Source organism: Chinchilla lanigera, unplaced genomic scaffold (genome assembly GCF_000276665.1).
Source record: "Chinchilla lanigera isolate Chin_1 unplaced genomic scaffold, ChiLan1.0 scaffold00091, whole genome shotgun sequence".
Classification (NCBI taxonomy): domain Eukaryota; kingdom Metazoa; phylum Chordata; class Mammalia; order Rodentia; family Chinchillidae; genus Chinchilla; species Chinchilla lanigera.
Genome location: NW_004955492.1, coordinates 2,960,554 through 2,987,240, shown reverse-complemented (window position 1 = coordinate 2,987,240; position 26,687 = coordinate 2,960,554). Strand labels below are relative to the sequence as shown.

The following is a 26,687-nucleotide window of genomic DNA, read 5'->3' as shown; positions in this document are numbered from 1 at the left end:
CTGATGTGCTACTTTTCTTTCACTGTCAGTGATGGCTAAACTCCGGTTAAACTATGCAATTGTACATTTTAAATACTAGCATTATGGAACCTTGGAATGCTAAATTGATTAGAACTGATTTAAGAATTGATTTTTTTCACCACGTGCTCTGTGAAGGTGCCTGATGACAGAAGGCAGCGTGTCTGCTTTTATAAGTTGGACATTTAAGACAGGATTTTTAAGGAATAAGAATTTGATCTCAAAAAACAGTTGTACACTACTCACCCAAATAATGTATTTCCAGTTTTTCCTGTTTTATGTCTAATATGAAGGAATATCTTAATCTTTTTTTCAAGAATATCTAAAAGGAAAGCAGGCTTTTTTTTTCCTCCTGTTGAAATATTTGTCTTCTTTTAGAGAGAGCTTTAAGAAAGCAGCTTACATATAAAAGAAATGTCCAACTTGAAGTACAGAAAGCAGGGAAAGTGGGCATTGCTACCTGATAAGGCATGCACAACAGTTTTTACACGTACTAGATGGACAATCATCCCATCTGCATAAAAATTTCGAGGCTGCTTATATTGCAGTGGTGATTTCCTATTGATCAGGTCACCTATAGACAGAAAATGTTTTTATAATCCCTAAAAGTATTTCCAGACAAACAGCTGATTAAAAATAAATGAGAAAAGCAGAATCTTTAATCTACAGAAAAAAAGCTATTAATAGAGACCGTAAAATTTATGCTACATTTCTCCTACCGTGGAACTTTGGTACATAAAAAAGCTTCAATTGCAGAATGTATTGTTGCATTGCCTCAATTTGCATAAAAACAATGATAAAAGATAGTAATCATAAGTATGGCTAAGTGCTTTATTATACCAACAGATTTGATTTTGGAGGGATGGTGGTGAGGACTGAAGCCAGACCATCACGCATGCTAAGTATGTGCTCTTCCTCTGAGCTATGTATGCCCTTTGGCCCTCTAATTCAATTTTGATTAATTTACTTTGTGCCATTTTTAAAAAAATCTCTCTGTAGCTCAGATGATGAAATCATAGAATATTACATTTAGAAAGAGCATCTATCTCTACACCCCTTGTTTAGTTTTTCTCTTTCAAGAGAAAACACTGAAGCCTGAGGGGTCATATGACTTGTTTACTTTCCGTAGATGATAATTTATTCAGAATGCTAGTCAGCAGAGCCCAAGTGCCTGACATTTAATGAGAGATAAGTAAATGAGTAGACAGTTGTATCAGATAAGGGTTTAGAGATTCATAAATATTTTGTGGTCATGGACCCCTCTAACAATCTGACAAAGCTTTTTGACCTCATGTCATAAAAATATTTTAAAATGTATAAAATAAATACACATTTTTACAAAGGAAACTAAAAGTATCTATAATTCTATGGGTTTCATGTTTAGAATTCCCAGGGGGTGATTTATAATGTCACTTTTGTTTCTAGGAAAATGTGCTTCTATCATACAATATTTTATATAAAACAAAGTTTTAGACTAGCAGTTTTGGGGTTCTACCCTGTTCCTTTTAAATTTGAACCAACAATTTTGACAAGATGATTCATGTGCTTTATAAATACTGAAAACCACTAACATTTGATTAAAGATAAGACCAGGGAATAGATGGCTGCCCAAATCCTTGATTCTGTTGTGTGATTGTATATATTTTATGGTGTTTACATTTTTTGGCCTAAGACAGATTTTGCTTTCAGCCTCTGCCAACATCTACTTTTGCTTTAAGGATAACTCATCTTTGTTTGAGCAATTGAGACTGTTACTGCATCTTGAATATTTAACACCATGGGCCTGACTTGAGGCTCTTCTTACTTGAATTTCTTTGCTGTTTAAGTAGTAAAGTTAAATGGAAGCATCCAGAATTTTTATGCCCAGAGAATATTTTATTTTGAAGAATAGACATTACTTAGGTATCTTTCTTGGGTTAAATGATCTTAAGGACATACTAGGGCTTTCTCTAACAACTAAAATTTGAAGATTTGTGTAGTTCTTTCATGTATGATTTGTCTTTAGGCTGGAGTATAATTTGAGAAATGTATTTCAATTTCTGTATTGTCTTATTACTTTTCCAAAGCAGTAGGCACTCACTGCCAAAAATACGTGGTCCATGATGTGGGAGCAGCCTTTGTCTGCAGGTGTGTAGGCAAACAAGAATGTACTCAGTGGCAGAGGGGAGATGCTGCTGTTTTTTATGTTCCCACATTTCTGCCCCTTTCGTTGTAGCCTTCCTCTTGTCATATATTCCTTTTGTCAGACCTTGTTAGATGGCTAGGCAGGCCCAGTGTACTGCCAGTGACAAAGTTTCTAGTTTATTAAAAATGAAAATCAGTAAAGTGATATATAGAAGTTTAGTATGTTTTAAATATTTACACTTAACATAGTAGCATTGTTATTATTCATATTTAAATCCAATGAATGCATGAGCTTATTTGGAGACAACGTCTTTAAAATGCAAGGCTCAGGCCATGGTATGACACGTGCTCCTTCGAAGCCCATGTCCCATGAGAAAGCCCACCTCTCCCATGGAAATTCCACCATGCTTCCCTCAAGAAGTGTTCTCTACATTTTATATACTGCACACAGCATTTGGCATCTCTAGTGTACCTTCCCTACAAGTTTACAAGAACCCTCAGGGTAGAGAATGCATTTTATTAATACTTAGCCCAATGTTTTATACATAGTGCATTCAGTGAATAAATGATGAATTAACAAATGATTATTATAATATTGCACGGTCTTTTGAAATGGCAAGTGAGTTCAAAAAGAAAGGCACTCACAAGAAAACCGAAAAGGCAGAACCGAACAAAGCTTTGTTAAGCTGGCTGATGGACAGTCTCTAACCAGGAGCCAGAGAAAATGTCTACCCCGGTCTAGGTCTCACCTTCAGTTTAAGTACATTTTAGGTTTCCATAGTAACCATTACTTCAATTTTTGGAGTCTTACAAGAATGTCACACAGTTATCACAAAGTTTACTTCTCCCAGAAGGTCAGACAGTCATTCCAAATGACTATTGAGGTTTAACTTTTAGCCCACTTCCCAATTTGTCCTGTTTGTTCTGTTCCCAGTTTATGACTCTGCTCTGCTCTGAGTTGATAACTAACCAAGGTGACTGGGGTGAACTATAGCTTAAGTGAACTTTAAATAACTTCTCTTAATATGGAGTTAAAAACAGAAAATGGAGTCTCTCTTACCCTGCACTTTCACTTGGTTTCAAAACCAAAGTGAAAATGTTAGTGTTTTAAATTATTTTTAGATGGTTTAATACAAATCGTTTATTTATTTATTTTTTGTCTTTTTGAGACAAGGTCTTGCTATGTAGTTCAGGCTGACCTTGAGCTCACTTTGTAGCCCAGGCTGGTCTTGAACTCACGGTGATCCTTCTGCCTCAGCCTCCCGAGTGCTGGGATTACAGGCGTGCACCACCACTCCCAGCTCTTATTTTATTTTATTTTATTTATTTATTTATTTATTTATTTATTTATTTATTTATTTATTTGTCTTTGGCTTAATGAAAATCAATATCATATACACACATATGATCTTTTTTCATTAAGTATTAAAATAGGAATATTTGTGGAATTACTTTAAAATGTTTTTAAAAATCTTATGCCTTTATTTTCAATGCTGGGGATTAATCCCAGAGTGTTATGTATGTTAGTCAGGTGGTATACCTCTAAAACTTACACCATTTTGATTTTAATGGTTTGGTTCACTGCTACACATACTTGTTCTAAATAACCCTATGTAGGGTTAGAGATGCAGCTGTGAAACTGTGTCAGATAGCATAGAAGAAAAAGAAAAAAAAATACATCAAATAATTACATTGTATGATAATTGCTGTGAAAGAAAAAATATTTTGCTTGTTTGTGGCATTAGGTAGGATATGATTAATTGTCAAAGAATTTTGACATGTTAGAAAAGAAATCAAGTCTGTAGAGGAATCTCAGCTGAGATTATAAGAATTATGACGCTCAGGTGAAGAGGAGGTTGTACATAAGTGTATTTGTTACATTGTCATTGCTATGAGTAAAAACCTGAGAATATCAACAGAAAAGGCTTATTTTGGCTTATGGTTTCGGAGGTTTTAGTTCATGGTTGGTTGGCTTCCAGGCACGAATATCATGGGAGAAAGGTGTGGCAGTGGACAGCTGCTCAATCTGTGGCAGTTTGGAAGCAGAACAGGAAGGAGGGCCAGAGAGGAGAGAGGGAGAGCTCAGCACAAGAATGCACCCCTCTAGGTCCTGTCCCCAGTGAATATACCTTTCTAGGTCATACCTCTGACCAGGCTCCAACACCTACCAAAACATTCAGCTATAAACTCTTCAATAAATGAGTTTAGTACTCCATAACTCAATCACTTTGAAATACCTTGCATCTTTTTAAAAAGAAATTAGTATATATTTGCTGTATATAATAAGTATATTGATCTTAGGAAATTGGCTAATACACATATCATATCTTAATCATTTCCCCTTTTCCCTCCCTGCCCCTTTTGCCATGTTCCCCTTCCCATCTCCACAAAGTCTGCCTCACTGTTTACTATCATTGTGTTTTACTTTGCTTTTTATTTATATTTTGAGTTTCTTATATAAGAAACCATTCAAAATGTTTTTGTGTTGATTTATTTCACTTAGCATTATGGTCTGAAGATTCATTTATTTTCCTCCAAATGACAAATTTATCCTCCTTTTTGGCTGAATAGTACTCCATTGTATACAAATACATTTCCTTTTTTCATTGACCTATTGATGGGGGGATAGACTACTTCTATATGTTAGCTATTATGAATTTCTCTGCTATAAACATGGGGATGGATGTATCATTATAATATGAAGTTGTTAACTCTTTTAGGAGGGTACCCAGAAAAGGTATCGCTGAATCAAACTGAATTTCTAATTTTAGTTCGAAATTCCTGCGTATGAACACAAGAGCCTTCCAGGGGAGATTTTAGATCAAACCATAGCAATAAAGAAGACAACTAGTAGAAGTTAAGGACAGTGATATGAGCAAGTGATTATTTTATCAGATACCTAACCTGGTAGACTTTTACTGATTTGGAAAAATTACTGTTGATTCAATTATGTGTATGTCACAATGTCAAGAGTTTCTTTCTTTCTTTGTGGTTTTTTTTTTTTTTTTTTTTAAGAGACAGAGAAGCAAAGACCTATTCTTGATGAGAGCTTGTAAGCTACTTAAGTAAAGGAGCCCCTGAGGGTTCCTAGGTCAGTTTGTTACACAAAGGGTGTCTGCTTCAAGCTGTGACTAGCTTTTAGTTTACTAGGGTGGTCAGAATCCTAGGAACTTGCAGATATGATTAAAATCTTTAAAAACTGAGGCTATCACTAGCATTGAGAAGGTGTTTCCAAAACATTGAAGAGATGTTGGTGATGTTTTATTGGGAAGATTCTAGGAAAGCAGGTTGTGATTTCTTTGTAGTTTTCAAATTATAAAGGTAGCCAAGTTGTGATTAGTAATTTAAACGTGTCACTTGGCTGTACTTATACTTTTTTCTTGGTTCACATTTGATAAGCTCCCATATTATGTCTCAAAGATATTAAATATTATATTTTAACAAATTTCTATTTCTAAGAAGGAAAATCTGAAATTTGTAATATCTGAGTTTTGGAAGAAACTGTTCCAGTTTCTCATGGCTATTGGGAAATATTGCCATCTAATGGCTATTATATCAAATTGCAGATAACAGCCCCTAAAGGACTCCATAAACTGAAAACATTGGTTCAACAGTGTTCATCTACTTCTTTGCGCATAGATTAGTACAGTGTGATATAGAGAAAATTTGTTTACAGTTTGAACTTCCCACTTCCTATGCCACTTTGTTCATAAACATATCTTAATATAAAAGTAGCCTTTTTTTACAAATTTATTTAGTATATTTGTTATTTGTGGGTTTTCTGATTATTAATTTAAGTTAGTAACTTCTAGAATGAAGCTGAAAAATATACCTCAGGAACTTCTATTATTATCTTTTACTACCAGTGTTTGAGTTTGTGTGCGTGCGAAAGTGGAGGCTGTGGTACTGCGGATGGACCCTAGGGTTTCACACTGAAATATATCCCAAGCCCATCTATTATTTTTTATTTTGAGACGAAGTTCTCTACAGGAAGTTCTAAGTGTGCCGTGTCGTGCTCACATACTGGGATTTGCCAATGGTGCCTCCTCTTGCCTCTCGCTGCAGCACTTGTCCTATGGCACTGGCAGTTTGCACGTGGACGCGGCCTTCCAGCAGACTCTTTGGAGCGTGGCCCCGATCAGCTCAGGAAGTGAAGCAGCACAAGGTAATGACTCCACTTCAGTTAGAGGCTCAGCCTCAGTGCACAGCTGATGGTCATCTCTGGAATTGTAATAATGAGCGGGTTGTTAAGTGGAGATCTCCTGTGTCTAAATATTCTCTCATGCAGATACGTGATGTGGAGGATCTTGTTGAAATTGCTCCTTCGGAGTGAAGCTTGCATGAAGATTTATCTTGCCTTATTTTTATGCTGTTGTCAACTTGAGCTTACTTGTTATCTTCATGCATCAGCTTTCTAAGGGCTGTTTTCTCTATAATTTTTTGGCCTTGGGGTATTGCTCCATTTGGTTGATGCTGCATTTTTCGTTTTCCAGGTTCCTGTTTTAGAGCTGGATCACAACAGTGTTTATGCAGCAGGTTTCCCAGGGCAGTATCTGTCTTTGTCCTGGCTATTCTCTCTTACATAGGTTCAAATCTGATCCTATACATGGTTGTATTTTGATGGAGGGCTCTACATGGCTGAGGTTAGGAAACTCAGGGTTGCTCAGACGTGCCAACTAGCACTGGCCACCTATGTGACGTCAGCCAGGTTCTTACACCTTGCTAGACTGAAAGAAGAAGATGGACCAGATCATGTGTCTAGCCACCAACACCAAATGACTTCTAATTACTGCTTACAGGGTATCTGATTGGTGGCGATGTCCTCAGGTTGCTACATGGACACATGGACGAATGTCTCACCGTCCCCTCAGGAGAACATGGCGAAGAGCAGCGGAGGTTGGTACTTGGGCCAAGTGCCTTGTGCTGGCATTTATGTAATTGGTACATTTTTTAATTTGCCTTGATAGAAATTTTCTTAACTAAGAACGCAGGATTTAGCATAACACAAGGTGGACCACGGACATTCATCTGTCCTCTGAGATGGTTCATTTCTTGCTTTCTTTAGATATGTTTATGCTTATGTTTTTTTTTTAATTTATCTGTAGAAGAGGAACTGAAAACTTTCATATCATTAAAACGCATTATGATGCATTGAACAAAACAAACTGGGAGGAGTGAGCACATTAAACTAACTTAAATGTCATTAAATATTCATTAATTTGGATTAATTATCTTTCTAGAAGATGTAATCTCATGTTCACTTTCAGAGTCAAGAGTTCTCAAACTGCAAAATTTCAAGACCTTTTACTGGCACCTCCCTTTTATTGACGCATAATGAAATTTACTATTTTCCCTCGTGTTTTATGTAATACAGTATTTCTCTTTTGTTAATATTTATGGCATTGAGACAAGATGAGAGTAGTCTGCATCCACTGGGGGAAAATGCACAGATGTTACAAAACTATAAAAGTACTTAGGGTGATTTGATGCTCCTGCTTTGCCTCACAAATTTATCAGTGAATTAGTGAGTTGAATACATCCAGAGAGGAAATCACAATGAGAGAAGGTTGTGGATGGCTTTTTATGTGTCTTTAAATGTTTTAGTGGGAATTTCTCATATTATTAATATAGATGATTGTATAGCTTGTTTAACAAATAATTATTATGGTAATTTAATAAAAAGGCGTAAGGAGCATTTAGAAATTTCATAATCATTTAATGAGCTTAGGAAAAGTCACTCCAAGACCTGGTACTCAGGCTTACTTCTTTCCGGGTGGACCTTGTTTATGGTGAAGAGCACTGCAGACCTTGGGAAAGTCCCTAGGCTATAAAATGTGCTGCATTTAGTGAGTTCGGAAGATGATGTTAACAGTGGTGGAAGGTTTTCTATAAAGATTAGGAGGACCTCAAGCAGCACTTGACTTGAGGAATTCATTGCAAGCAGAAGGCTGAACATAAGAGGCCACACAAGGGATGGCAGTGTGTTCTGGGAGCAGCAGAGTGATGTGATGTGGCAGGGGTTGAGGGAGATGGTGGAAATGAGAGAGTGGTTTGGACAGTTGTTTTGACGTTGCTTGGGCTGCCTTTTCTTCAGAGATGGCTGGGAGGCGTTGGGGGCTGGGGTAGGGGTGATCATAGCTGTGATAGGCAAGGGATGTCCAGTGTGGTGGCACATATCTGTAATCCCGGAATTCTTGAGAGATTGAGGCAGGAAGATCACAAGTTGGAGGCCCAGCCTGGCAGCTTAGTGAGGCCCCATCTCAAAAACTTTTAAAAAGAGTTCAATCTCTAGTACCTCACCTAGAAAAGGACAAGAGGGGCTTTGAGAAGGGGTGAGGATAGTCTGAGTCAGGGGAACCAGTTGGAGGAGGGCTGTTGCAGTATTTCATATCACAAAGGTAAGAACCTTAACCCTAAAAGAACCCTCAGAATGAGAGAACTACCTGAGCCAGGGCCCTTCAAGAAAAAATGAAGGTTTCAGGTAGACAATAGATGTGGGCTGTGGCAGTATTTCCACAGACAGAGCAATGTGATGTCCTGGTTCTGGGGATATCGATGGCGCTAAGGATAGCAGGAGATGGCACATACTGCTATTCAAGGTGGAGTTAACTTAGGTGCAGGTAGACAGAGGGTCCGAGGAACATCAAGCAGGAAACTGGGGTATCCTTTTATTTGGTGTGGAAAAAGTATGGGTTGTATATAAGCTGCACATGCATGGGAATAGTTGAAGGAATGTGCATCCATTGTGTGATCACTCAGGAAGACAGGGAAGAGCCAGCGCTGTGGGATGTGTTCAGCAATCTAGTGCTGGCTTCCAAAGGCCGGGGGCCCCTGGAATAGACTTGGTGAGCAGGAGGCTGAGATGAGAAGCCTGCAGAACACTAGTACTTCAGGTGTGCATGGATGAGGGAGGCTCAGCAAGAACACAGACGGATGGCTGAGTGGAGAGTGAGGGAAGGGAGCTGTGGAAACCAAAGAAGGACTGGGCGTGGCCGTGTTAGATGCTAGGATGTTTCCACATGGAGTTGGGGGCTCGTAGCGGTTATCCTACTGTCTCCTTTGAGTCTTCCTTCCTTGATTTGCTTAGTGGAAAACTGAACCAACTGATTGTTGGAGCTCTTTTGGCTGTTTCTGCAGACACCATAGAGATCTGTGGTTAGGTTGATTGACTCTAGAGTCAGACAAACTACTTGTGTGACTTATACAGGTAACTTAGTTTCTTTAAATTTTGCTGTTCTGCACTGTAAAATATAGCTTAAATATCAGGTCCTACTTCACAGGGTTGTTCTACAGATTGAGAAAGTGTGCATAAAATATTCAACACTTATTAAGAGAGTAGCACATTTATTGTAATGCTTGTTATTATGGCCATTATTCCTTAGACTGTAGAGGCAGCATTTAGCCAGTTATTAAGGATAAGACTGAGGAATACTGATCATGTAGGTAAAAGTATGGTAGAGCCTGGATTTTGCTGAATAAGAGGCCAAAGTAAATTAAAGAAAACCCTTTAGGCAGCCCATTGGGCTGGGCATGTGGCTTAGTGGCTTTGTGCCTACTTGGCAAGTGCAAGGTCCTGAGTTCAATTCTCAGTACCACACACAAAAAAATAAAAGTAAAAAAATAAAGGCAGCCTATTATGACTACAGAGAAAACTAGAGGAAATTTCAAACATGTTTTCATATTGTTTGGCAGACTCTTCTGTTGCATACATGTTTAAGCCTACTCTTTCACCCCAAATCCTAGTCTTGATTTAATGTTAATAATTTCTATATCAATTTAATGTCAGCATGTATTCAATTAAACATATGGAGATCCTTATAAGAAAGTGGTGATGGTAAGAGTACATATGTTTGTATCTCTTTTGATAACATGTTCATATGTCAGATCATGACCTAAAGGAGAAAATGTGTCAGAAAAGGTAGTCTGGGGCCTCAGGGACATTGCTGAAGAAAGAAGAGGTATATTGTGTTAATTGTATAGTGGGATTGAGTCATTATTTGCACATAATGATGAAATAATTCCTTACATTTTAAGTTTATGGAATGCTTCATTATTTCACGTCTTGTTAATATCATTACAGAGACATTTTAAAATCTTCTTCTGTTCTTACCAGAAGCCATTGCCTGAGCCTTGGGGTACTGAGAGAGGTAAAGGACAGCTCGGCCTGGAGGTGGCATTTCTTTAATTGATGTCAGTCTGTTGGGCAAAATGCATAAGGATGATCTCAAATATATTTTGACTCATTAAAAGAAGAAGTAAAGATAATTTGATTTTTGGATGGGGATTTTAAAGCTAGGAAAGCTGCAAGGAAGTATGTAAAATTTTCTTTTGCCTCTGAGCTCTTTGTTGTTATCTGAGAAGCAATGAAAATGATTAAGGAGGTGGCCAGTGGTGACATTTACTTGTGAGCAGTTTAGGAATATTTTGAACATCGTTGTTGTGTCCTTAAATGTATTTGTTGGTCTTCCCTGCTTCATTCCACTGACGGGTATTGACTATACACAGCTGTAATTGTAGCTATTGAAAATACAGTTCAATAATGGGTCCTATAATTCTAAGTATGGATAGATTAATATTAAATAACTCTTCACATTGAGATGTTGTGGGCATATGCAGTATACGTATGCATATGTGTATGTATGTGTATGTGGTTACATTCATTCTCAAAGAATATTAATAAGACTCTTAGAATAGAGAGCTCATTGTGTACCATTCAGTTAAGTAGAATTGAAGTAGAAAATGAGACCTATCAAAGTTAGTTAAACTAATAGATATTTTACTATACTTCTTGCCTATATTAAATGTATTCTGGAATGAATTCTGACATACTCATGAAATATAGTGTCACTATTGTTTTAAATTTCTTTATATTTTTCCAGGAAGCCATAGTACAATGAAGTTTTGGAATATAATTTATCTAAAAACTTAAAGTGGTAACGATAGAGTCTGTAGCAGTTGTGAGTGGTCAGAAGATAAAAGGAAGTGATGTCTTGAGTGTTAACTGTGGGGTCCAAACTTCTGTGTTGTTATTCAGACCTCGGAAACAATGAGATAAGTTAAGGAGAAACAGGTTCTGGTAGTTGGTAAGGGGATTTATCAGGTACAATATAGTTTTTCATTATTGCTTGTGGAGTCTTGAAGTTTTATTATCAAAGTTTATTTGAAGCATGATACATTGTATATGTTCGTATTATCTGTTCTAGATGTTATCTCTGAGTTGCATCTCATTAATTCTACCCATAATTTTATGTGCATGTAATAAAACACCAACAAAAGAATTTCTTTATTTGCACACACATTTATTCATTGCATGTGCACCAAATGAATTACATATGGCATACATTTAAATTAGTTAATTTAATGATATTGGTGATAGAACACAGGCCCTGTACGTACTAGCCAAGTACTCTACCACTGAACTACATTCCTAGCAAGTGAATAAACTTATAAAAGGATAAATTGGGAGAGTATTATTTGGGATCTCTTCTTTGGGAACCAGTACTAGGGGAAAATTTTAAAGCATTATTTGTAAGCTTTAGGTTTCTTAATAGCTAGGTTTTAGGTTTCTTAAATAGCTTGTACATAATTTTATTTATCCAATAAAAATTTGTGGAATAATCACATTCTGGATTCTGGGGCTCCATAGAATATAGGAAGAGACAAGTGTGTTCTCTCAAGGAGTTTATATTCTGGTGGGGATATGTGACCATGAATGCATAAATGTGTTTGTTTATAAATGCACATGTAACCACGTACACAGCGATAAAATGCATTAAATAATAAGTATGGGGGGAAATGACATGGGAGATAAAAGAGCATGTTCAACTGTGTTGTGTGTTTTTGGAAGAGAAGTGGGAGAGCAGAAGGAGCCCCATCTGAGTAGACATTGCTTTTGGCATATGTTTGCTTTGTCTTGTTACATTAAAGTGCAGGTCAATTAAATGGAAGTTCCCAATAGTAATCTACAAATAAATGTTAGATCTACTTTCCAGAATGTGACTCAACAGAAAAAAGCCATGTTATATGTGTACATGACAGCATTTTTTTCCTCCATGCCTTTTTAATATTATGATGATTTAATAAGCTGTAAGTGTAAATGATGAGGCTGCTGATGGGCTTGATATAATAAATTGAATGTCCCATTGTGGCTTAGAAAAAGACTCATGGTTCATGTTCCTGTACACGATTGGGCAACTACTGTTCTGGAAAGATACTGTCCTCAGTTACTACCTAGGTGGAAGCTTTTATAGTAGCTTTTGTGTGTTCCCTAATAGTCAGGGATGAAGTTATCCATTTGGAGGAAATCAGTTATTTTTTGGCAAGTGAATGTTCACTTGTTGAAAAGGCTGTCCCTTTTTCATTGAATGGCATTTGCTCCTTTGTCAGAGATCACTTGAGTGAATTTGTATGGGTCTGTTTCTGGATTCTGCCTTTGTTATACTGATCTATTTTTTTTTTTTATTTCTTTCCCCATCACACACTGCCTTGATTACTGTAGCTTCATAGTTAGCTTATAACAATTTGTTTTGAGGTTAGGTCATACCAGACTTTCTTTTTTATTTTTCTATTTTAAAAAATAAAAGAAGGAAAACGTATTAACAGACCGACATCCATTTATGAAATAGCATGAGAACAATACAAACAAAACAGAGTTACAGACAAAGTTGTAGGAAATTAACCATGGTTGTTATATTGCTTATTGGTATCTTCAAAGTGGTTTCTCAGGAAAACAAATAGAGACATACAAGATTGATCAAACAAGTAATCATTAACTGTTCCTTTCTGTAGAGCAATAGAAGATAGTGGTAGAACTATGTTAGCCATTCTGTATGTACATATTTATATAATTTCCCCTTCTTTGCCTTCTCTTTTCCCACATCTCAGTTGCCCTTTACTTTTGAGCATTTTCCTTTCATTTCACAATGTCTATCATAATTCCTAGTTTTTATTCACTCTTTCAGGTCTTACACTAATGAGGCAATGTGATGCTTACACATGCAGGTCTGATTTATTTCGCTTATGAGTATGGTCTCTAGTTGTGACCATTTATGTATAAAAGCCTTGAGTTTATCTTTCTTTATAGATGACTAATATTCCTTGATATGAAAGTACCACAATTTTCTTATCCAGTCCTCGGTGTATGGACCTTTGGGTTGCTTCCACAATTTAGCAATTACAAATTGTGCTGCTGTGAACATGGGTGCACATATATCACTGTGATACGATGTTTGTTTTTTCTTCATTATTGGATTGTCTATTTTGACTCTTCCACCTCTCCATATAAACTTTGGAATCATTTTGTTGAAGTTTGAAAAATAACTTTCTGGGATTTTATTTGAGGTTACTTTAAAACTGTACACAAAGTTTAAAAAACTGACATCTTGACAATATTGAGCATTCCTATTCGTGAACCTGGACTGTCTTCTCATTCATTTAGATCTTCCTTGATATCTGCCATCAGAGTTCTGTAGCTATCCTCAGGGAGATCTCATTTGTATTTGTTAGATTTATACATAATATTTAATTTTTGAAATCTAGATATTTATACATAATATTTACATTTTTGATGCTCATAGAAACAATATTATTTTAAAATATCTTTTATTAAGTGCAGATATATAAGAAGGTAATTGGCTTTTGTACTCTAACTTGGTGTCCTGCAACTTTTCTATAATTGGGGATTAGTTTCACGAATTTTCATTGTTGCTATTGATGATTTTGGTGGTGGTGGGGATTTGGACAGCCATGTTATATGCAAAGAGAGTTTTCTTTCTTTTATACTAGTCAGTATAATTTTAATTTCCGTATCTTACTGCCAGAAAACAGAATTTCCAGTGTGGTATTGAACAGAAGTGGTGAGTGGGGATATCCTTGCCTTATGCTGATTTTCGTGGGAAAGCATCCAGTTCCCAGTATGAGGATACACACAGGTGTTTTAAGGCAGTCTTTATCAAGGAGGAGGTTCTTGAAAAAAGTGAAAGAAGAATGTGTATAGACTCAGAAGTAGAACTCTGAGTATCTCTACTTCAGATCCCCACTGCTGGAAAAATCTATGGGGATCAAGAGTAGCTCAGATCGAGATTTAGGGGATAGGGATTGGGAGATGAAAATAGTAAGTAAAATGTTTTGATTTGGGTTGGCAAAAATGATCTAAGTTTGGTTGTGGTTGTGGTTGTACAGTTCTTTCAGTGTGCTGGGGCCTATTGAAGCTTACATTTTAAGTTTGTAAATTGTGTGGTATGAGGAGTTTTGTTTTAATATAGTTGTTTTATTTTTTAAAACTGTAGAAAAGAAAGTTCAATTGGAACCTACCCCAATGACATTTCTATGTTTTTTTTTTTTTTTTTTTTTGGTTTTTCTCCGGTACCGGAAACCGAACTCACGACCTTGCGCTTGCCAGGCAGGCGCTTTTGCCGCTGAGCTAAATCCCCAGCCCGACATTTCTATGTTGAAGAAACAAAATAAGGTTGAAAAATGTCCTAATGATGTGTGTGTGTGTGTGTGGGGGGGTCCTTGCAATGTAGACAAGATTGTCAGCTGTTGTTTTTGGGAGTTTTTTCTCTTTTTTTGGCTTGAAACAAGTACTCTGGAGCACTCTCCATTTACCTATTTTTATCAGAGAGAAAAGGATCCATTACACTGTAGATACTAATTCCAGAATTAAAGTGTTATTCAGGGTAACTAAGATGGCCTCTTTTGGGAACTCTCCCTGTGATTAAATTTACCAGTCATGTGGTCAAATGACTGTTTTTATAAACAAAGTATTAGAACACAGCTATGATAATTTTTAAATATATTTTCTGTTTGCTTTTCTGTTACAACAGAGTTTAATGTATCTGAGACCATGTGACCTGAAAAATCACATGTTTTACTCTATGTCCCTTTAAAGAAAAGGTTTGCCGGTTTTAGGTCGTCCTTTCAGGTGGCAGTGAAACTTGGGGTTGGGTTGGGGTTTCTGTCAGCTGAACAGTTCTGGAGACACATAGACCCCTGTGCTGAGAACCAGGCAAAGGGTGACAAAGCAGGTGACTTTCACAGTAGATTTAACAAGGACAAAATAGTCATGAAAAGAAGTATCCTTTTACTTGCTATGATATGTATATTCTCTTTAGAGCTTGAATTTTTATAGCATCCTTTTAGTATCAAAGTGAATTGTGTGTATGTGTGTGTAAGAAATGCTATTCATGCCTAAAGCAGTAAGTCCTATTATTGCAATAACATGGATGAACTTGAGAATATTTTGCTAACTGAAATAAGCCAGGCATAGAAAAACATACTGCACAATCTCACTTATATGTGTATCTAAAGCAGTCAGTCAAAGTCATGCAAGATAGAATGGAAAGGCGGCTGCCCTTGGCTTGAGGGTGCGGAGCATCGGGGAGATGTTGGTCAAGGGTTATAGAATTTCACTCAGGAGGCGTAAGTGCAAGAGATCTACTGTACAAATGATGACTGTGGTTAATGAGGATATATATGTTCTACTTGAGAATGGCTAACAGAGTTCAAATGTTCTCACCACAGAAAAATGATAATTATAAGAGGTGATGTATACAAATAATCAGAAATAATATATATATGTATGCATATATGCATATATGTTAATTAGCTTGAATTAGCCATTCCATAATGAATACAGATTTCAAAGCACCATGTCATATACCTTAAATATATACAAATCATATAAGTTAAAATATATTGTAACAGGTGCAAAAAAGTCGTACTGATTATTTAATGTAAATTCTAAGACTACAGATATTTTCTAAGAAATGCTTTTTTACCTACTACTCAAAGTGAAAGGAATATGTGGCTATGGCTGGAAGGTATAACTGTGTGAATGCATGTGTTTGTTCTGCCTGAGGGATGCTCCCTAGTTTGAATCAGATCTCAGTGAGCTGTCAGGGAGCACTGCTGAAGAAGAGAAGGCCTTGAACATGATGGAGTGGGTAGGGAGTGGGGGTGGGAGAAGTTGAGACATGCTGTAATGTGGAATTCCTCATTCCTTGGGCAGGGGGACTGGAGACAGGACCTGAAGACTCCTGCCCACAGCCATGTGATTGAAAGTGGCTCCTCTAGCTCCAGGGGAAGCCTCAGTAACATCTAAATTACAGCCCCACAGAGACCAAGCCAGCAACACCCACTTAGTCTGTGCTGGATTCCTGTCCCATAGAAATGGTGTGAAATAATAATAAATGTTGATTATGAGGGAGAGACAGACACAGACATAAACAGACAGACAGTCAGACAAACAGAAAATGCTAAGATCTATCTGTAGCAGAAGCCACAGGAGGCCAGCCCTGAGGCGGCCAATTTAGGATTGAAGAACAGTCACATCATTTCCTGATCATGTTGCCCAAGCAATTTTATGGCAGAGGCATAGTGTATCTTGGAATAGCAACTGGTCTGCAGTGATATTGATTTGGCAACAGTCATTTTAATTCAAGCAAATATTATTGAGTTCTTAACTCTGGGTGAAGGATTGAACGTAACCTCATCAGTATCGTCATCAGGCTAACATGCGTTGTGCAAGGATTCTTTCAAGTGGCCTAGATATGGACTATGTCATTCTTTTCATCCCCAGAGTAATCCAATGAAAATCATTCCTGTTTTACATTTGAAAAGCATGAGCAGAGTTCAGAAACTTGCCCAAGTTTGTATAATGAAATGACATCTTCAGAAAGTTAATGATAATGAACCGAGAAAGTGACTTGTCGACTTCTTGGTGCACTGCACAAATAGTGAGCTCATAACTGTGATGTCATCTGGCAAGGATGTCCCATATCAGAGCTCACCCTTGCAGGGTAGAGGGTCTCTACAGGGTCCAATCTTTTATCAATCATATGTTTTATGATTCTGTACTAAAGTGCACTAATTGAAATTGGGTATCCTGTAAAATTTTATTAAAAATAAATGCCATTTTGTCAGGCTGTGAAAAGCCTGTAAGGTTTTGTGCTTTTATTAATATGCTAATGTAGTCTTTTCTGGGCTCCAGATTCTGAAGATGAATTATCCTATCTGTCAAAGTGCCTACTTTTTACAGAGAAAACAAGTAGTTCGACAATTGAGATAAGACTTAAATTATATTTTATAGCCCCAATACAAAAATAGCTAACTGCTTTTATTTCAGCCAACCATATTATAATGGCTATGCGAAGCTGAATTGATGATATAATAGGAAGAATTTGTAAGTATAACAGAATAACCTTAAAGGGCCTCTTTAGTCAGTTTTATGTGGTCAGCTTGAAATATGAGTTCCGTAATGAGATGTATTATACTGGAGAACAGTGTGCTACAGAGGCATAACTTACAGCTTGAAGCCTGAAATTATTCTAAGTACTGTTCAATGAACTCATACCCCTACTTATTATATATGCATATTTAAAGAATTCCTGCTCAGTGAAATTATAGTGACTTTGACTTTTTCTACTCATGAGGTGGAAGTTTCTTTGCATTTGTTGCTTAGAAATGATACCAAAGCCAGTGTGGCCAGGTGCACATCTACAGTCCCAGCTACTCCGGAGGAGAAGGCAGGGAAATCACAAGTTTGAGAACAGCCTAAACAATCTAGTAAGCCCATATCTCATAAAATTAAGGAAGAAAGGGTGTGTGTGTGTGTGTGTGTGTGTGTGTGTGTGTGTGTGTGTGTGCTGGGTATTTAGCTAAGTGTGAAGGCCCTGGATTCAATCCTTAGTACTGGAAAAACAAAAAACCTCCAACAAACAAAATGAAAATTACACAAAAACAAGGAAAAAGCAAACCAAAACAAAAACCTCTTCTATAATCCTAACACTAGTGGTCTCAGACAGGAGAATCACAAGTTTGAACCTAGCCTGGGCAACTTAAGAGTTAACTTAGTAAGACCGTTTCTCAAAATAAAAATGAAAAGAAAAGGGCTGGAGAATGTGCTTCACTTCCAAGGCCTTATTCAACCTCCAGTATTGCAACAAACAAACAAACAAACAAACCATTAAAATGTAAAACATGATTTAGCTCAGCGGCATGATGCCTGCCTGGCAAGCATGAGGTTGTGAGTTTGATTCCCAGTACCAAAAAAAAAAAAAGTAAAAAAAAAGTCCAAAAACAAAGCAAATAATGTCAGCCTCTCATCATTTTAACATATTTTCTTTTTCTCATTAGCTTATTCTTTTCAGTAGATGTGACATTGTTGCTAAACTATATTTGTAGGACAATTGCACAGTATTCAGTGAATAGAGAGTTGCATGAGTATTTTGTTTTCATAGCCACTGATTGCCCCTTTTGACACCATTGCTTCCATTTGCATTGACCTCCCAGTAAAGGTCAGCTGCAAAGATGATAGCTGCATGTCTGCTTAATTTCTTAAAGAATCGTTTCCCCTTCTTAGTCTTCCTGTGGGAAAGTGATTGAGCTGATGATCATTTATTTGTCTAAGTTTAGGATGGTAATGTCATTTGGTAAACTTGGTCTTTAAAGCAATTGTCTTCATGATCTCTGATTTGATACCTGAGATATATTGCAGGGAGGTGGAATGATCCGTTCACAGAATGACAGTATTCCTCCGCATGGACTGATTTCTAAATATGCTTGAATATCCTTTTGGTTATTTATGATCAACTGAAATTCTTGCTACATTTAGGATCTTGACACTATGATGCCAGTTTTTAGTCTGAAATAGTTGATGAAGACAGTTAGACAACCATTGACACTCTACACATGCCATGTATTGAAATGAAGGAAATTCAGTAAAATGCAATAGATTCCATACTCAGGAAGGCAACTGAATGAGGTCATTAGATTCTCTACATCTACCAGTGAAACAGTTTTTGAAACATAGAGATAATTCAAGGCAGAGAGACCATAAGGAGAAAGCTAAAAATATTTCTGGTATGAAGGAGGATCCTGCTTTCCTTCTAACTTTATATTTGTGTCCTAAGATTTTAATTAAAAATAGGATTATATTTCTACTCAAATAAATAAAAACTTATAACTCCATTAAAAGTTTTAAAAGAAAATATTTGAATGGCAGTTCTTCACTTCTATATATATATACACACACACATATATATAATTTTACATATAAACATTTATAGTATTTGTATATTAAAGACTATTTCATCTTTAAACTTAATTTCTCCAACCCAAATGCTTATCTGCCAAGGAATGGATAAAAAGGATGTGGTTTTTTTTAATGTTATGGACCACTACTGAGCCATAAAGAAGGACAAACTTGAGACTTTTATAGATAAATGGATGCAACTTGAGACCATACTCATAAGTGAAATAAATCAGACTGTTATGTGTAAATGTCGTATTGTCTCAGTAGCGTGAGAAACCGAATGAGTAAATGAGATCCCAAATGTACAATAGATATTATGAATTGGAAAGAAACTGTTTAAAGGAAAAGAGAAACTGTGATGTGGGAAAGGGGAAAGGAAGGAAGAGAAAAAAATACATATATACACAAGATAGTTATGATAGTTATATAGCTAGTTTCTCTTCACTCATTTAAAAAACCATTTTGTGCTAATAGTGTTTGGGCAATATTTCATGCCTATATCTTGTATTCTGAGTAACTACTATGAAGATAACAGTACACAATATATTAATTATTGTCACTCTCCTGTTAGCCTGTTTTAAAGCTCCATTTTATCGTTATTCTAATGTTTTCCCTTTAAAATCAAAAGAACTTAATTTCTCTATCCTTTTCTTATGTGATTAATATGTTGATGTGTATTTAACTTCACTCATATATATCTGTGTATATAAAAATATGATGGATTCTTAGTGATTTATTTATTTATTTATTTATTTTATTTTATTTTTTTTTTTGGTTTTTTTCCAGTACTGGGAACCGAACTCACGACCTTGCGCTTGCCAGGCAGGCACTTTTGCCGCTGAGCTAAATCCCCAGCCCCCAGTGATTTATTTTTGTATAGTAAACATGCATCACTTACACTACCTGTGCCATATTTATCTATGATCACCTCATATTTTCTTTTAGTATTTGTATACATTTGCTGAAATGCACACAATGTCTGTATTTTGTCATTCATTAATTTTCAACATATGCCCAGAGTGTTAGTTAATTCATCTGAGTGTCCTATCTTCATTAGTTTTTTTAAAAAGTTGCCAGATGATTACAATATATAATCAAGATTAAGTCCTTTATCCTATGAAATAACAGGTCTTGCCCTGTCATTCACAAAATGTGGACCAGCAGAATCAAAATCCCTGGAGACTTGTGAGCAATACAAATTCATGAGCCTCACCTTAGACCTCCTCTAGCAATGGGGCCAGTGGGTTTTAACAGGTTCTCCAGATTTTACCTCACTAAAGGTTAAAAACCACTCATCTGAACCAATTGCTGTATACCACAGAATGACTTTGTCCCCTGAAGGACCCTTGCCAATGTCTGAGACAGTTTTGAATGTCATAACCCTGTCTGAGCATACCACTGAGATTTAGTTCGTGAAAGGTAGGGAGTTGAGAGCATCTTGATGCACAGGACAGCCCTTGCAAGAAAGAATTACGCAGACCCCAAAACAGTGCTGCCATGGAAAAATCTACCCAGAACATGGGGCCAAAGCCTTGATTCCCATTACACCCAAGTGCAGAGTTTAAAAAGATCCTACCTCTAGATCTGTGTGAGTGGTCACTGATGAGGACATAACGTAGAATTTTAAAAGCTACCCATGTGATTATTATATGCAGCTGTGATTGAAAATCGCTATTCTACTTACTGCTCATTGATGTACCTAAAACTCTCAGGCCCTCACAATGGGTCAGGGTGATTTTGAACCTATGGATGGACTTTAACATGAAAGATAAACGACTGTTTAACCATATCCTGTCCCTTTTGCTTTTTCTCTTTTAGGAATAATTCACTTAAAATGTAGAAACTAAAGAATGAAACATGTTAAAATTGGACTTTTTCATTTCAACAGAACTGTTCATTATGAAGGTGGTGCTGTGTCTGTCCATGCGCGATCCCTGTGGAGACTAGAGACACTTCGAGTTGCGTAAGTACAATATAGACCCAACCTGGGGCTCCAGGAGCACAAAATCCTCAGTGCTCTTGGCCTCTGCTTCCCTGTGAGATGAGCACACTAACAGCTGCAGCAAACGAGCAAGTGAAACTCTGAAAAGATTTTTTTCCCCTTTCTCTTGCTGCCTACTTCATTCATCCTGGCTTGTCAGGTGGTAGTCCTGGAAATATGTGATGATTCTGTACCTCCTCTGGCCTTGGTCTTAAGCCTTATTTGTTTTGGAAGATCACCTCATCTCAGACTCTGAGTCTCCTGGCAGAGTGTGCTGCTGACAGAGTGATGGAAGGTTTAGAGGCAGGACAAGGTGTTTCAAGCCTGGTGCACACTTGGGTGTGAAAGTCTAGATTAGTGATGGTGAACCTTTTAGAGCTTTAAAGGATACAAATGGCCTGCTGTGGCGTGTGTGCCATAGGTTTGCCACCACTGGACTAGATTTAACCACATGAGAAACAGGAATTGGAACATGAGTGATAGGACAAGAGTCATCACCAGTGCTCACTGTCTTTGCTTACAGATATCTTAAGAGCTGAGCAAGAAGTCTGGATTGTAATTACAGTGATTCTATAGCCATTGTAATAATAAGAATTTATATGTATAATTTTCAGATGAATTCAAAAGCTGCCTGATGGTTGCCTTTGAGTTTCTTTACATAAATGTAATATTGATGATAAAGGTGTGGAAATTAATGGAATTAATTTATCAGTCAAAAATTTTTAATAGTTGGCATGCTCAATCCTTTGTCTAAAAACCACTAAGTTTTCAATGTTTTTTATTTATTATGTTACACTTTAAGGAAGTGCTGATTTAGAGACTCCATAGGTGCGAGGAAGGGACTGTCTTATTAAAACAGCTGTCTCTGTAGATTTTTCATGTGAAATTATTGCATATCTACTGATGACTAAAATGGTCTAATGGCCTTCAGGTTGTTTTGCTCACATTATATAGACCATATGATAATTTTGAAAAGTTTATATACATCCTTGAACACCAAAAGGTGATTTAGATTTTTTCTTTACAGTAGCAGGGATTTAACCTAGGACCTTTTCACTAAGCTACACTCCTAGCCCTTCTTTTTTTTCTATTTTTATTATTTTGAGGCAGTGTCTTGCTAAGTTGGTCAGGTGTCTTAGTTACTTTTCTTATTGCTGAGACAAAATACCCAACACCCACAAGTTAAGGGAAGAAAGGTTTATTTGGCTCTCAGTTAGCAGAGATTTCAGCCCATAGTTGGCTGGCTCCAAGGCAGGGAGGCATAGCAGAGGGGCATCATATAGGAGAAAAAGGTCTTGGCAGGCAGAAGACAGCAAAGGCAAACAAGGGACCTTAACTGCATGTTTCTGCCCCTTATATATTGTATCTAGGCTACCAGGATTAGGGAGGTACCAAACCAATAAGTGGACTGATTTAATAATCATACACCCTTAATCCTAGAATCACATGCTCTAGATCCAGCCACCTCTGAAAAAGCCCCACCTATCACTGCATGAGGCTTTGCGGGGACATCTAGACACAAGCCATAATACCAGGTGTGGCTTGAACTTGTAATTCTTCTGTCTCAGCCTCCCAAAGGGCTGGCATTACAGGTGTATGCCATAATGCCTGGTTTACTTAGATATTTTTTGTAATCAATTCAAATAGATATAAGGAAGATAAAACCATGTATGTAGTTTTTGTGTGTGGTGCTGGGGATTGAACCCAGGGCCTTACGCATGCAAAGCAAGACTCTACTACTGAGCCACATCCCAGCCCTCTGGTATTTTAGTGATTTTTCAAATGAAATTGTTGTACCTCTACTTTCAAAGTACTCAATCCAACTGATAATGAATGCTGCTGTGATTTAGTATACACCTTCATTTATTTAAAATACTTCAATATCATCATCTTTAATAGTTGAAAACCTGTATTTCTTCACTTTCATTTTTGTCTCTCTCTCGTGATAATTCTCTGCTAAAGCATATTTTTTTTTTAATGGAAAGGGTTTTTGCTCACTTTATCATACTTTTTCCCAACAAAATGTTCACATTTTTTTAATATTTTCTTTTAGTCTGTAACTGTGTCTTCAACAGCAATACCATTATTAATAATTGATAATATTAAGATTCTGGGATACTGACTAAATCCATTTAAATTTTAAAATTTTTGATAAATATGCAGTTTAAAAGTCAAAGTTTGTGGGACACGCCCTTCTTAATCATATAGAAAAAGAAAAGACACACTGAAACAAATGGAGAAAAATCTCATAGTTTCTATAATATTTTATAAATATTTAGAGGATTTGGGGAAAGGGACTTGAACTATATAGACATGTGTCCTTTACCTCATGTATTACAAATATGGCAACTTTATTTTATGTGTTATAAGTAGGCTGATTCATACGTTTCAATTGCTGCTTTCGGGATTGAGGATGCTGTTGGATCAAGTCCTGATTGGTTTTGTTAGGTGGAGTGGGAGCCACATACGGTGGGGGCAGCCGTTCAGACTCCGCCATGTCACAACCGGAAAATACCTAAGTCTCTTGGAAGACAAAAACCTTCTACTCATGGACAAAGAAAAGGCTGATGTAAAATCAACAGCATTTACCTTCCGGTCTTCCAAGGTAAAATGGGCAATATAATTTTGATTTCTCTGTAAATATCTCATCACATATCATTTGATATTAGAAACATAAAGAGAGATGAGGTGAGCATGTTTTACATACATTTCTAAATTCTTAATTTCTCTTCTGTCCATATTCCTCTCCAGTAAAACCAGATGTTTCACATAGTTTCTGGTTCTTTGGTTATTTACTTACTACATTTCCATCCCTTTTCATGTATTTTCCTAGGCATCGACAATATAGGTACCATAAATCTTGTCATGGTATATGACAGTATGAGGATAAAGCAGAGTCATTTTTTCCAAACATACATTGTCTCATCTCTTATATACAGGCTTCTTATCCCCACTGAATCACTTTGTGATAATTGTATATCTATGTGTTCAAGAGAAATTGTGGAGTTTGTCATAATGATAGGAATGGTATTCAGCTGCTGGCTAGCTTCTGTCTTAGGCAAAACTTCATGATTCCATTATAGGAAAAGGTTAAACTTTTTTTAATTCTGAGATTAGTTTTGCCTTTTTCTTTCTTCCTGAGATTATTTTCAGAATATTATACAGGGCCTCTATTTTTTAAATAAATTTATTCCTTGTTTGTAGTACTAGAAAACTCAAGGTTCCTATCATCCTCCCCATAGTTTGTATTCTGCCTGAACTTAGGTTGGATTTATGATACCAGGGTTACTAGATAAGGACAAGATAAAGGTGGGATGTATAATATAGTCCTAACAGGGTCAAGAATAGAACTATCATGCTTTTTTCAAGATTTTGGATTAGTTTTGTGTCTATACTTTCCCATTCTCTAGATATGTATATGTTAGGCGGTATTTGTAAGAATTAACAAAAATGTTTATTCCCTACCTAGATGAACCTTTCCCCTAAAGGACCAATTTTCCATATATTTAATTAATTCTATATTATTGATCTAACACCTGTACCCTTTCATGGCACAGCATTGGTGACTTGGACACAATTGCTGAACTGGGCTGAGGTTTCCCAAGTGATGTGTGTTGCAGTTGTTACAGCTGCAACACACATCAACTGTTACAACTGTAGACGCTACTGCCCTTTCCTTTCTACCTTATAGAGAGTACAGAAAATAGCACACATTAATTTTACTGACTAAGGAAAGATTTTTCACTAAATTCTTCATAATGTATTTCATATTAATATTTAAATTACAAGAAAAGAGTCATGTCATTTAGAGTAATAATTGCAATAGGCAGGGATTTCATCATTTCTGACAATTTAAACTTCGCATATATATTAGTCTTCTAACAAGATTTTATTTCCTCTGGCTTTGGACACAATGTGTGCTTATGTTAAGAAAACTTACAAATTTGAGAAAAAGTGTATAGAAGTCAGAAATCTATAATCATGTAAAATATTAATGTTTCAATTATTTTCTGTTTTATTTTTATCATAAAATATAGACATTTATAAAATGTATTTATATTTTTAGTTTTTATATCTTGCTTTCATTAGACAATGTATTTTCTATTTTGGTATAAACTAGAGATATCTGGTATGCACTATAATTTATTTAGTCATTGCCTTCAGTGTATGTATAGATTGTTTTTATACCTGTAGATTAACTAGTGTAAGTAACACTAAAGGCACAACAAGTCACAGGAAGGCCAGAAGGAACCCTGAACAGACAGAGACCTGCTTGGATATCCTGGGCTTGTGTCTCACCTATCTGCTCTGGAGGACACTATGTGTGGGAAGATGCTGCCGATTCGGAGTGGGCACTGGGCTCCATGGTGAACACAGAGAGCTAAGTTGGCAAAACCCAGTGCATGACCCCAGACAGGATCTGCGTGTTGTGGGCTCTCCACAGGGCTTGTAGTCAGGGTGGGTTCTGGGGAGCTGAACTGCTTCATCTCTGTGGTTGATCTCACGGTGCAAACCCCAGTGCCCGTGGGCCTCTTCCCACAGCCCAGTTAAGCGTGGAGGTAGGTGTTTCCTAGTTTATCCAGGTAGCACCCCAGTGCTGAAAGGGAAAATCCAGCCCACAGGACAGGAATCTGCTGTCTGGCAGTGGGAGTCCTTTGCATGTAGGAAAGATGGGGCCTGCTTAATCTACAGTCAGCCCCATCACAGTGCACTAGAAAAAGCAGAGGTACATGGCCTTCTAGAGAGATGCAGAAAAATGAAATCCAGCAGAAGCGGCAAAACGTGAACAGGTATATCCCGTTGGAGGCTGATGGAAAGATTTCCCAGTCTGTAAAAAATCAGAAGGCTGTCTTAGAACCTGGTGGAGAAAGGAGAGTGAAAGGTATAGTGGTGCTCTGGTGGCCTCCTGTAAAATAGAAGTCAGATGTCTTAAAACCAAGAAATCAAATAATAGAAGCACAAAGGTGTTTAACAGTGAAAGGATAAGCACTCAAATATAACAACGTCTACTAAAATAAGGTGGTAGAAGAGAGAGAGGGTGGTGAGACACAGAAGAAAGGACCATCCAGCCTGTCAGAAAGGAAAAGGACCACACAGAAGCCCACAGAGGCACCAGGCATGGTGGTGCACACCTGCAGTCCCAGGACTCAGAAGACTGGGGAGGGGATCTTGAGTTCAAGGCCAGTTTGGGCAACCTAGGCAAGATCCTTTCTCATAATAAAAGGGTAAATAACAGTTAGCTAGGGATGTAGCTCAGGAAGCCCAGTTTTCAATTCTCAGTACCACAGAAATAAACAACTCACCCACCCCACAGGTGTAGAAACACTGCAAGAAAAGACCAGGGAGAAGCTTGGGAGAAGTATGAAGACAGAGAACCTACAGTGTGACACAGTGAAGACCGAGTACCTTTGCCCTATCCACATATGTACATGTGTTACATATTACAGACCATGTTGATGTGTATATAATATAAAGTTTCTTTTTCTTTCTTTCTTTCTTTCTTTCTTTCTTTCTTTCTTTCTTTCTTTCTTT

General features: G+C 37.0%; 1 protein-coding gene across 7 annotated transcripts in view; it reads left to right on the top strand.

The window, feature by feature from the left end:
• Ryr2 (ryanodine receptor 2 (cardiac)) overlaps positions 1-26,687 on the top strand; it is a gene marked incomplete at its 5' end in the record, with an annotated part of 627,916 nt that overhangs the window by 288,272 nt on the left and 312,957 nt on the right. For all 7 annotated transcript variants that reach the window (XM_013504706.1, XM_013504703.1, XM_013504705.1 and 4 more), the window contains 4 exon segments: positions 6,208-6,307; positions 6,942-7,038; positions 21,063-21,137; positions 23,604-23,760. In XM_013504706.1, the coding sequence (XP_013360160.1) occupies positions 6,208-6,307; positions 6,942-7,038; positions 21,063-21,137; positions 23,604-23,760 (429 nt within the window).